Source organism: Dermacentor variabilis, chromosome 2 (genome assembly GCF_050947875.1).
Source record: "Dermacentor variabilis isolate Ectoservices chromosome 2, ASM5094787v1, whole genome shotgun sequence".
Lineage (NCBI taxonomy): Eukaryota > Metazoa > Arthropoda > Arachnida > Ixodida > Ixodidae > Dermacentor > Dermacentor variabilis.
Window position 1 is genome coordinate 112,691,754 of NC_134569.1, and position 12,313 is coordinate 112,704,066.

Here is a 12,313-nt window from a genome sequence, read left to right on the forward strand (position 1 = left end):
CCAGAACGCAAGAAAGAACCGCAAGTGCAGAGAGCAACTCTGCCCAAGCTGTGGCAACCATGTGCTTAACTGGGCCACACTGAAAGAACCCGGGGAGCACGTATCTCAAGGAAATCGGTATAAAAGGGAACAGGTCTGATGGAAAACATTCCTGTATCTGTAAAGGGGCCAGCTCTGAGGGCACAGCATCTCGAAAGTGGACAGGGATCCAAAGGGAACAACGTTAGAAGCTTGCCACGACAACCTCAACAAATGTGCATCCCCCATTTTCACGTTTCCTTAACGCCAACCCTTCTAAACGGAAGTTGAAAATGGCGCACGCGGTTTTCATCACTTTCTACTTCCTTTTGCATGTTATTATTGCAGTCTTGAGCGAAGCGGGTTTCGAGCACGACATCGTAGGTAGGCAAATGCGCGAGGAGTGTGGACCTTTACGTAAGCAACACGATGTAGAGGGTCTCATTATAAAGATATAGGTGTTTTAAACGTTACGTAAAAGGAAGAAACCTAAGAGGGAGGAAGACTTTAGAGGCCCCAGAGCAACAGCTCCTTTGATGTGAACCATTAGGAAGAACGGCGAATAGAATGTCACTGAAACAAACAGGTCTAAAGGGGAAAGTTCGTTCCAGGAAACAAATACAAGTAACAACAGACGTGTCCCGAAGTACAGCGGTCATTGTCCAGAAACAGCCGCGAAGCGCGTGGCGCCATTCGAGAATCAAAAATAGCACCTTGAGTCACGAGTTAGGACCGCCTTTAATTGGACTTTAATATAGATTTCCCTTCCAGAAACGTTTTTCTTTTTTTTTTGTCTCGTAGCATGAACATTCAGGCCAGTTCTGGCAGCTCGTAATAATTATAAATACTACTACTACTACTACTACTACTACTACTACTACTACTACTACTACTACTAATAATAATAATAATAATAATAATAATAATAATAATAATAAATTCCCGACAGTGAGCTCTCGAATGATTCGGTGCTTAGTAAATCAAAATAAAATGTTCGTTAGAAGAAGATGCGCTAGTTATTGTTAAAGAGCTTTGGACACACACACACACACACACACACACACACACACACACACACACACACACACACACACACACACACACACACACACACGCGCGCGCGAGCGCACGCACGCACGCACGCACCGAATACCCCGAAAAAGCACTTTTAGCGCAGCTGGTAACAAAAGTACTTCAAATTTCACGCGTCACACATGCCAATCAAGATTCTCCGCACCAGCGTTACATATATGGCGCCACCTTTCGACAGGAAACGTTGGCACTTGCATTCGGCTTTAGCTTTCGCATTTTTCTCCTCGATATCATTGCCGGAGAAAGAGGTTGCGTCTAGACTCACGCGGTTAATATCGTGACTGAAGGAGATAAAGCATATTTGCGCACTTTTTCGAACCAAACACACATAAGTGTAGATGCGCTCCGCTTCGCCAATTCCGTGCAGTGCGGCGAAAACTACCGCTCCTGTCAGCAAATCAAACGAACGCCGGCTGCGCGTTACAAGAAGGAAGGAGAAGGAGGACGCACCGCCTGTGCGCTACTAATCCTTCCGCGAAGCTTCCGTTCAGCCGGGCGTCGCACGGAGGGACAGACAACAGGGGAGCCCCATCTGGCTCCCTTGGCACAGGTCTTATATGTGTTCTATCCAATGGCGGTCTAGCACCCTTTTCCTCTTCACACTCGCTCTCTGTCACTCTGTTTTAGTAAGCTTCACTGGAGTATAGATGTATGTTGCGGTGTGGTTATTTAGCCTGCCAAAATAATATCGGCAAACGAGACCGTCAAGAGAAACTGAGATTATATTAAACCGGCCGGCGCAGGATCTCCAGAGAACGAAAAGTACTGCGGATATATCTAAGCTGGAACCAGGGCGGTGCGTGGGTTGGGGCCGCCGAGATCAGAGCGTGGGGGTGAACACCGAGGGGGTGTTCGCACACAAGATCGGCTGCCCGCTGTCGCGGACAGGCCGGCGAGCCCCCTACCTATTGACAGTCCAGGTTCCAGCTTTCGTGCCACCATTGACCCTTTGGTGTCCTGAAGGCGCCGAAGAAAGTATACTAAACAATGACACGTTGCTTACACTTAGCACTAGCGCACATTCTCGCCTCCCATCACCGCCAATACACTACTTATGTTTCACCGCATTACACAAATGTACAGTGGTAAAGTAATTACGAAACGCATGAAAGACGCTTGTTTTGGTCGGTGTTCTCGCTGCAATACACGGAGTTAGTGAGGTGAAGCATAGATAACGGGGAACGAGAGAGTGGACACTGTGCTCACCTTGGCGGACCTCCCGAGCCCAGCACGCAAAGCCCATGACTGGCCGCTGTCCTCAGCCATGCAAGGGCACACCGGCGGCTGCTCGCATGCGCCGCCGCTCAACCTGCGTCAAGAAACGACAACACAAAGCTTCGTTTACAGTGGCCCGACGAACGGGGGTCGAGTCAGAAGTCGAGAAGGCTTCATGCCTCCTCGACCGCGTTTACACGCATCTCACCAAGCAGCTACCCAAACCTTGCAGGTGGGTTAGCCGAACTAGCCTCCATGCTAACCCGAGCTGACCCGTTAGCGTTTACATGAACTCGAGGACCATATTCCGAACCGACAAGCCGACTCAACCAGACTTTATCGAGGTAATGTAACGTAGCAAGATAGGGCTTGTGAGCGGGCGGGGCTGGACGCGTTTATGCTGAGGCGTCACTAACACTTAAATCATTTTGAAGTGGTATACTTTAAAAACCGCTTTATAACATATTTGGCGAGGTAAAAATAGTTGATTACTGCTAGACAAATTAAGGGTCAAACTTTGCTTTTTTGAAATTCGCGCCGGAACCGCAGCGCATGTACGCCACCCCTTCTAAACTTCGCTTAACATTTTTTTTTTTGTAAAGGAGAAAGAAAGGAAAATGACGGGCAAAAAGCAAGGAGCTGTGCAAGAGCTGCGCGATGAGGTTCCCGCCCCTTCGCTTGGCAGTTTATGTCACGATAAGTGCATTTAACCACTCGGAGTAGGCTATAATTCACACACACACACACACACACACACACACACACACACACACACACACACACACACACACACACACACATTAATTTTGCTCCTGTACACCGACAAGTACATACAGATAAATGAACTTCCAAATCCCGCGCCGCCCCGGGGGAGGAGGACATAGAGGCACCTTATACAACATTTAGACAACACTCGCCCGCCCCGCCCCCTCCTCCGGTTGAGGTAGGACACTTTAGTCACGGGACGCAAAGCTCGGTTTGCTGCAACACCACCAAGTGCAGTGCCCTCCGCGCTTCATTAGGGACACTGCGCATCAATAGGGTGCCCCGATGCCAAACAAGTTTACGCGGCGCTGTTATCGAGGCACCCTGCACATCTTCGCTATGCATTATCACGAAAGTTTTGCCACGGCGCGGTGACGTTTCGTTTTTCCATTCGTGAGTCTGTGGCGGCGCGGGCGTTTGCCGCCGTGTCGCGTAGACCAGACGGCATTTAACATCACGGCGTGCGCCTATGTATTAGAAAGCCGGCGAGCAGTCGATTATCGGAGCGTAGTAGCTTAAACAAGAACGTTATAAAACATCATTTACACTGAAATCTCATGGAAGAAGCAGAAACTTTACACCCCCAAGCCTAAGCGATTTGACGAACTGGTAATCTGGAGCGAAAACGCGTAGTTGACATTACAGCTAGCGCTTAAGCATTCGCGCTACGCATTCGTAATCGCCATTAGAGCTTTTCTTTCTTTATTGAGCTACAGCTTGTGTTAAACCCCCTCGCGGATTGTATCTGGAGAGGAACCCAACCAGCAGGCCACGTCAGACCCAGGTGAGGCAGGTAAGGAAGGCTTCTAGTGAGTATTATATACCAGGGCGGTTGGGTCGAGCAGAAAATCATCGATATATTTTTATTTCCCTCTCTCACGCGTACAGTAGTATCACGTACGTGCATAGCAGTCATGTAGAACTGACACCCGAACGCATGTTAACGCATACACAGCTCGCTACATCAATCATCACACGCTTCCCCGGCGGTACCCTTTTGCAAACTTCGTGCGTGCAAACGGCGAGGCAACGCCACGGGGTCTATCGCCTTAAAGGGCCCCTCATCAGGCCCCATAGCAAATTCTTTCTATACGCTGGAATTTATGTGTCCTCTAGTGAGCGTTCTGCCGCCAAAAAAAAAAAGATTTCTAATCGGCTAATTAAAAGCCGAGATAGAAATATTTCAGTGCAAACACGTGTACGTAGGCGCACTAACACGTGCACGTCATCCTCTGGCTCGGAGCACGGCTGCCGTGAGAAGAAGGAAAATCGATTGATTAATTGAAACTTTTATTAGAAGGGATGGCCCGCGACCTAAGATAGGGGCAAGAGATCAGGTAAACGGAAGGATGCCTGCACGCCTCCTTAGCAAAGCGTTAATTCTTCTGGTGGCATCTGCTTGCGGTGCCACCCAGTCTTAGTACGATGCCACCTTTAGAGGTCGGGCGTGCTTGTCCCTGAGACTGGCCGTGGCAGGACAGGAAAAGGTCAGATGGATGAGATCGACGTTGGTCGCAGGGCAGTTGGGGCATTCCACTTGTGTTCCTCTCCACTTGCTCAGAACATCCGGTGTAATGGATGCCTTAGCTCTTGCTTTGTGGATGAGAACCTGGGCTGTTCTGGGAAGGCAGGTGGGAATGAGGTGGGTATGAGAGGAAGGATGCTAGGAATGGGACTCCCGTATAGGACCTTCCTCTCGTGTTTCAGCCGGGCAATCTGTTGATCTGGTACAACGACGGATGACGGGGAGCTATAGCTGTGGTCCAGCAGTGATGGGCCTACTTCACAGATGCGATGGCAGTCTTCTCTCACTTTCTTGCCTGCAGCCTCACGGGCAGCCCTGTTCCCCGCTCCCCTCATGTTGTGGCTTGGTGCCCAGTGTACGAAAATGCGTGCATGTCTATTGTCCTGCAGGTGGCGGCAGGCTCGTTGTATACGGTGCGCTATGTTAGTCGTGTAGGATCGGGAGTTCAGTTGCTTGAGGGCCTCTTGACTGTCAGTGTAGATTTGAACCGTGCCTTCTGTGCGCGCATCACAGAGTTGAATGGCTTCTTCGATGGCCAGTAGTGCAAGATCGCTGGCTGTCCAGTAAGCATAGGAAAACGGCGTTCGGTTTCAAATTTCAGGTCTTTCCGCGACGCGTAGCGATGTAATACTTTGCAGACACGATCGTTATCGCGCAATGTATGCTCTGCGCGTGTCAGCTCAATATGGCCAACCTGGTGAGAGGCACTTTAAAGGAACGCTTGTCGCGCCTTCGACAAGCGTGGGATGACGCAAGGCGTGCGCTTGAGTGGCGCTCGAAGGCTTTCACTTAACCGCTTGTTTCTACCGTTTATGCAGCGAGCACTGTTGTTCTTTTAATGAGAAAGCAATATTGCTTTCATGAAGCGGACAATCCAGCGGCGCCTGCGGAGATAATACAAAAAGTCACGTGGTCACAGCCGGTAAACGGGAGGTGGGCGCCGCGTGGGCGCTGGGTTCCTTGAAGCACCACCAGATAGCGCCCACTTCCGCGCATCCGCCACCAAGTAAAGAGTGGGAATGCGAGCTTCTAAGCGTAATAACGACAGAAATACGGAAAGGGAAGCAAAATGTTCGTTGTAAAGTAAAAAAGAAACCCAAAATCTGGTGGAACAGGGAGATACGAAAAGCGATCGCCAAACGACAGAAAGCATCCCGAGAGCACAGGCAGGCAAAGAAGGCGCAGTTTCCGCAGGATGAAGTGGCAAGCAAACGGGAAATATACCGGGAGAAAAAGTCTATGGTTCAAATACTGGTGCAGGCAAAGATAAAAGGTGAAAGTGAACGTTGGTTGTCAGAAATACGTGAGAAAAAGAAGGCCGCACCTAGGATATTTCGGAACCACATAAAACTATTAGGCAGGAAGTCAACAACAATACAACAACATATCCTAGACGAAGATGGAAACTTTACTGGAAGGGGAAGCGGCATTAAATTACAACCGAAAAATAACAGCCGAATCTTTCCAAGGCAATGACGAGGTTGTATTTGAAGAAATAAAGAGCACGAAAAAGAACCAGATGGAAAAGGAGCTGGCGTTGACAAATTTCAACTAGGAAGAAAGCCTAAGAGAAAATTCATAAGCACACAGCCACAGGGCCAGACGAGGTTCCCGTTAGGCTGATTAATGAACTAGGATCAAAAAAGTAAGGAAGCTCTGGTGAAAGCAGTGGAAAAAACGTTAAAGGATAGAAGAATGACAGACAGTTGGCGACAAAATAGAATGAATTTAATTTATAAAGTTAACGGGGAGAAAGAATTCACTCGTATAGACCATTGACCATTGCATCGGTAATATACAAGTTAGCAATGCAGACAATCAAAGCTGCAAGCATGTGCAGAGAATGAAGGCATTTTGGGAGAAATTCAGAATGGCTTCAGAATAGGTAGGCGTTTGGATGATAACTTATTTGTTCTTACTCAATGTATTGGAATATCAAGAGTAGAAAGCAGACCGTTAAATGTGTCCTTTTTAGACATATTACAGGAGCGTATGACAACGTAAACAGCAGCATTTTGTGGGATATTCTAGAAGAGGAAGGCTTAGGCGACGATTGTCTACAGTTTTTGAGAGAGATTTACCGAGAAAATATCGTTTGCATTGAATGGGAAGGGATGAGGAGCGAGGAGAAAGTTGATATCAACAAGGGACTGATGCAGGGGTGCCCTTTATCCCCACTGCTTTTTATGATGTACATGTCGAGGACGGAGAGGGCGCTAGAAGGAAGTAATACCGTGTTTAATCTCTCATACAAACAGGCGGGTACAGTAGTAGAGCAGCAGCTTCCAGGTTTATTTTATGCGGACAACATTGTGTTGCTAGCTAACAAGCAAAGTGATTTGCAACGTCTGGCCAATATCGGTGGACAGGAACCTAGGTAGGACATTGGGCAGTATAACAGAAAGAGTTTGGTGGAGCAACCCACCACCCCTTTCCAAAGGGGAGGCTGATAACATCCACTCATCCATCCGCGGCAGCGACGGCGCCGGCCGTGCGGGGGAGAGAAAAAAAGAACCAGAAAGCTCGCTTTCGCGCATAACGTTCGCCGCAAGAGTTTCCCGCCAAAGATTACGGTTGCATAAGCTGCGTTGCCGGGAATCGACAACTGTGTGGCCGGTCTATATATACATATTATATATACAGCGCCTCGCGTCGCGGTGATGCCGACGGCGCGGTGATTGCGTCGACTTCTTCGACTTCCAGTCAGTAGCTGCGCCCGGTTCACGCAAATATGCGAACGAGGCCGAGGAGTCATCGGAGAGACGTCGCAATGGTCTCGCATTCATCCATGTAGGCGGTAGTGCCCTTTAAGCCTTTTTTTTTTTTCAGGCGGTGCTGTCTATCAAGAGCCACACGTGTGCAGCGTACCCGATCACAAACCGCACGGAGCTCGCTTCGCTTCATCTTTTTTTTTTTCACGCGACGGGAATTTTCACGGTCGTAAAGATACACCAGTTAAAGATAAGACTGCCTTCGGGATCGAAGTTCGGGTGGAAAGAGCTATAAGGGCAACCACTTTCTCGAAACGTGCGCAGCTCAAGTTTTCGATCGAGTAGATCGTGATCCGCTGCCATAAGCAAGTATATAATTTTTTTTTCTGCGACCTCTTGCTGCCCCCCCTCCTCCCCCGCTCTTCCATTTCATCGCTCCCTCCTAGAGACGGCTTTGCGAAAGAACCAGTGCGGCGGCCGCTAACGTAGGCCGTGCCTGACGGGCTCCGTGCGATTCCGCAACGAATAGACGTTCTCGGCACAGACCGCGCCCGGCGAGCGGTGACACGCGGGCGCAGCGCTGTGCTATGTATGTAATCTTGGCAGCTCACATGGGTCGCGTTGCTGACAACAGTGCAGTGAGCCGTGAACAGCGTGCGTGAGCACGTGTATCACAAAATGACAGATGACGTCCCTCGAAAAAGAAAAAAAAAGAAAACGGTCTCGAGTCGCGATGCAGGCGGCGCGTGTTCCTCGTCTCGTGCCGGTCCCTTCGGGACCCAAGAGTTCTGCGCCTCGGTCTCCTCTGCAGATACTGCGCGGAAACGTCCGTCCGTCCGTCCGTCTGTCCGTCCGTCCGTCCGTCCGTCCGTCCGTCCGTCCGTCCGTCTGTCTGTCTGTCTGTCTGTCTGTCTTGTCTTGTCTTTCTGTCTGTCTATCATATTTAATAATAACATTATAGTAAGGTTGTATAGTAGGTTGACTTAATTTTAATATAGGTTTATATTATATTTTGTTGATAGAGTGATAAGATATAACGCTACAAAGCAACACCTGGTCCAATATAGGTGTCGCAGCGGAGGGCCCCGGATAAATGCCTTACCCCCATGGAGTTCATAACCCTACCCCGGCGGCATCTTAGTTGGCATAGAGTTTCTGACATATGCCCCCCTCCCCAATGACTAGGAGGAGACTTGGGAGTCGTGCTAGAGACGCACGTGTGCTCTGTTGGTTCTTTATTCTATGACGAGAACTTCGTGGCGTCCGAAAGTGGACGGTGCTGTCGATGGTGGTGGCGGCATGTCGCGTTGCTCCCCCGCTTGGGTTGCGGTCGGAGCACGTTTACATGCTGCAGCGGTATGCTGCACGTCTCTTGTCGCGCGGCGCCGTTTCGTGCTGCACGACTTAAGAGCGAATGAATGGTAAGCAGATGCCTCATCCGCGGAGCAAACCAGCGGAGGAGGAAGCGCAGGTGCGCAGCCGTTGTGATGACGTTAGAAATTTAGATTATATAGGGTGCACAAACGTTGGGAGACGCAAACCGCCAGGAGTACCTAAGGAACCAAAGCGAGCGCGAAGGAGCGCGATAGGCCGCCAATGGAGTTTGCGTGCCCCCAACGCTTCGGGGTGGTTTGGGGACCCTATTCCAAAGATATCTATTGTCGTCACGCCGCAGTCGTCGGCACGGTGTCACGCCGTCTATCAAACCATGCTTGACCCGCCGTGGTTGCTCAGTGGCTATGGTGTTGGGCTGCTGAGCACGAGGTCGCGGGATCGAATCCCGGCCACGGCGGCCGCATTTCGATGGGGGCGAAATGCGAGAACACCCGTGTGCTTAGATTTAGGTGCACGTTAAAGAACCCCAGGTGGTCAAAATTTCCGGAGTCCTCCACTACGGCGTGCCTCATAATCAGAAAGTGGTTTTGGCACGTAAAACCCCAAATATTATTATTATTAAACCATGCTTGAAGAAGTAAAGGCAAGGCGCAGAAGACCACGACTCAAGAAGAAGAACACAGACGACAGGACCGGCGCCGGTCCTGTCGTTTGTGTTCTTCTTCTTGAGTCCTGGTCTTCTGCGCCTTGCCTTTACTACTTCAAGCATGAACCAACTAGCCCAAGCAAGAGTTTTCCTATCAAACCATGTCGACCACAATTTTTGCCGCCATCATCCAACACGGTCATCGAGGTCAGCAGCATAATTGGGAAGTAATGCTACGGATACCGTATAGACTTGTGTAAGGGCCACAGCTTTGTTTCTAAATTTTGACATTGTGCGGCCCTTACACGGGATCGAACCTTTCGGTCAAAATGGCGCCGGCGACTAGTGCACACCCCGGATGTACCACTGCATCAGAGGTACATCTGGGGTGTGCAGCGCGCCAAAATTCGCGTATGAGCGCGCACGGCATCGAACGCGATTGCTTCTCCGATGGAGTTTTTTTTTTTTTTTTGTCTTCCAAATTTTGGGCTGCCAAGTTGGGGTGCGGCCCTTACACGAGTCTACGCGGTCATTTCTGCGGCATGCAGAAGCTATTCGCTTACTTTGGCAATCACCTTCGATAGTTTCACACCCGCCGTGGTGGAGCAGCGGCTATGATATTGTTGCGCTATGCTACGCCCATGGGCGCGGGATAGAATCGCAGCAGAGGAGGCGGCCGCATTTCAATGAAGGTGAAATGCAAAAAAAAAAAAAAACGCCTGTGTGGTTTTGCACGTAAGGCCCCAGAATTTTATTTAAATTTTCGATGGTTTCTGCACCAATTTCTTTCTTCGCTTTATGGCGAGGGTGGTGCCGAGGATAAAGGCGACCTGACGACACGATAACGACGGCAGCGTCGTCAGCGTAACGGAGAGGACGGGCACAGCAACAGCAGTTGCGGTTTTTTTTTTTTTTAACTGCTGACGCAGTAAAGGGGCGAGAAAGAAGGTAACTCGATCGCACAAGGGGGTTGACAAAACTGCTACTTGCAATGGCGAAGACGGCAGGGCGCTGCAAGCCAGCCCGAGCTCTATACAAAGGGCACGGACATTATATCGCTCTGCAGATATCATATCGTCGCTATCGCTCAACGATTCGCGTCGCACTCTTTGCACAACGGCCTCCTTTCGATGAACCGGGTCGTGCGCGGCTCGTGTGCCACGTGCTCCCTCAACATGCAGCGAGAGACTGCAGTATCGCCCATCGACAGCTCCAGGGCGCGCTGCCGTCTGCGTGTTGACACGCAGACGACAGGCGGTCGGAGTTCTGTCAACGCGGCGGGCTTCATTAGGGCGGACAGCGCACCGTTCGCCGCCGTCAATACAGCAATCGATACTAATGAGAGACGGCCGCGACAGTTGGCCGCATACACCACGGCGTCGATATCTGCTGCGGCCAACTGCAGTGTGCTAGTTCTCATCGTGCGCGGGGCAAACGGACGGCGCCCGCGGTTCGGCTGTCGCGGGCCGTGCGCAAAGACGGTGCACGGTGGAGAAAAACACGTATGCGTCACGCGTGTCGGTGACCGCCAAGGCGACTCTTATGACGCCAGCGCGGCTTCACGAATTTCACGGCATTTTTTTTTTTCTTTCGGCGTTCGATGGAACGACATTTTCAGTGTATACATAGCTTCGCATTAATAACACGTTCCAGTCAATTTCGCTGAAAGCAAAGTAATAAGTGAATAGCAACCGAAAAGAAAGAAAGAACAAAGAAAAGGCCTTTGACGATGTCCGACCGCGGACAATACACTTCAGTGATCAGCCGAATATTGTGCTGCTCGCAAACGCGACCTACGATATTTTTTTTTTTTAATAAGGAAAGTGTGCAGTCATGCTGTCATAACTTTCAGCGACCTTTACGTAAACACGTTCTATCTATTTAGCTTTCCTTTTCTGTCATAGGCATATATATATATATATATATATATATATATATATATATATATATATATATATATATATATATATATGAAGATAAGCAAGAAAGTAATAGGCGGTGTACCGATTGAGATATGACTGCTAGCACTAGTTTGAAGCGACGATTAAGATAGATTGGTATATTACAGACCCTAAACTCAAATAGACCAGTCTTACTCACTATAGGACGCTTAGTAACGCCCCCCTCCCCCGCCTCACACACACACACACACACACACACACACACACACACACACACACACACACACACACACACACACACACACACACACACACACAAGAAGAAAAAACACAGAACACAAAAACGAAATACTAGTGCTGGCACGACCTCGACATTTCCGCATCAACTCTGCGTGACTCCATAAATTTTCATAACGTCTGCTTGCAAGTACTTAAGGGTCTTTACCAGTAAGTAAAACGAATACGTTACATTCGAAAGCAAGCGGAGAGACAACTTTGGTAAATTTAGCAACTCTCGCGGTTCAGAAATAAATGGTTGTCGAAATACGCGCTGCGAATACCGCGACTTCATTTTGACGTCATGCACGCGGCTGTTCGCGCGCGAAGTTCAATAATCAGCGCGGCTTTCACTTTTCTGCGCCAGAGAAATTCGGACAAGGCTTTCAGACAATAATACACTAACGCAAACTGATTCAGTGTTTCCAGTTAGCGGCCCTTCAGAGGAAAAGAAATCGGGAACAAATGGGCAAGAAGCGCGAGCCGGAACCGCAAGCCCGCCGGCCCAGCACCGCTGGCGCCCCACAGCGGTACCATCGCAACTTGAAGCGCGGAGGTTTGTGGCCTCTGTGATCTTAACACGCGGGCGCGCAATTTCGGAGGCCACGGCCGGGTGCCAGGCTCCGATGGGGGGGGCGGGGATCGCACAATGCTCGGCGCAGCCGTTAGTAGGAGACGCACGCGTGCATTCTTTCCCACCACTGAAAAAGAGATAAGAAAACAACAAGGCGGCGGCGGCGCCGCTCTCAAAACAAACAGCGCGCACGCTCTTCCACTCCACGCGATGGCAGCCGCCCCGACGCCGTGCACTCAAGTGGCCCACACATGT

At 49.9% G+C, this 12,313-nt stretch overlaps 1 protein-coding gene across 2 annotated transcripts in view; it reads right to left on the reverse strand.

Moving 5' to 3' along the window:
- ATP8B (ATPase phospholipid transporting 8B) overlaps positions 1-12,313 on the reverse strand; it is a 157,771-nt gene that overhangs the window by 72,890 nt on the left and 72,568 nt on the right. For both annotated transcript variants that reach the window (XM_075681774.1, XM_075681775.1), the window contains exon 2: positions 2,317-2,419. In XM_075681774.1, the coding sequence (XP_075537889.1) occupies positions 2,317-2,353 (37 nt within the window). In that variant the 5' untranslated portion in view covers positions 2,354-2,419. The remainder of the gene's footprint in view (positions 1-2,316; positions 2,420-12,313) is intronic.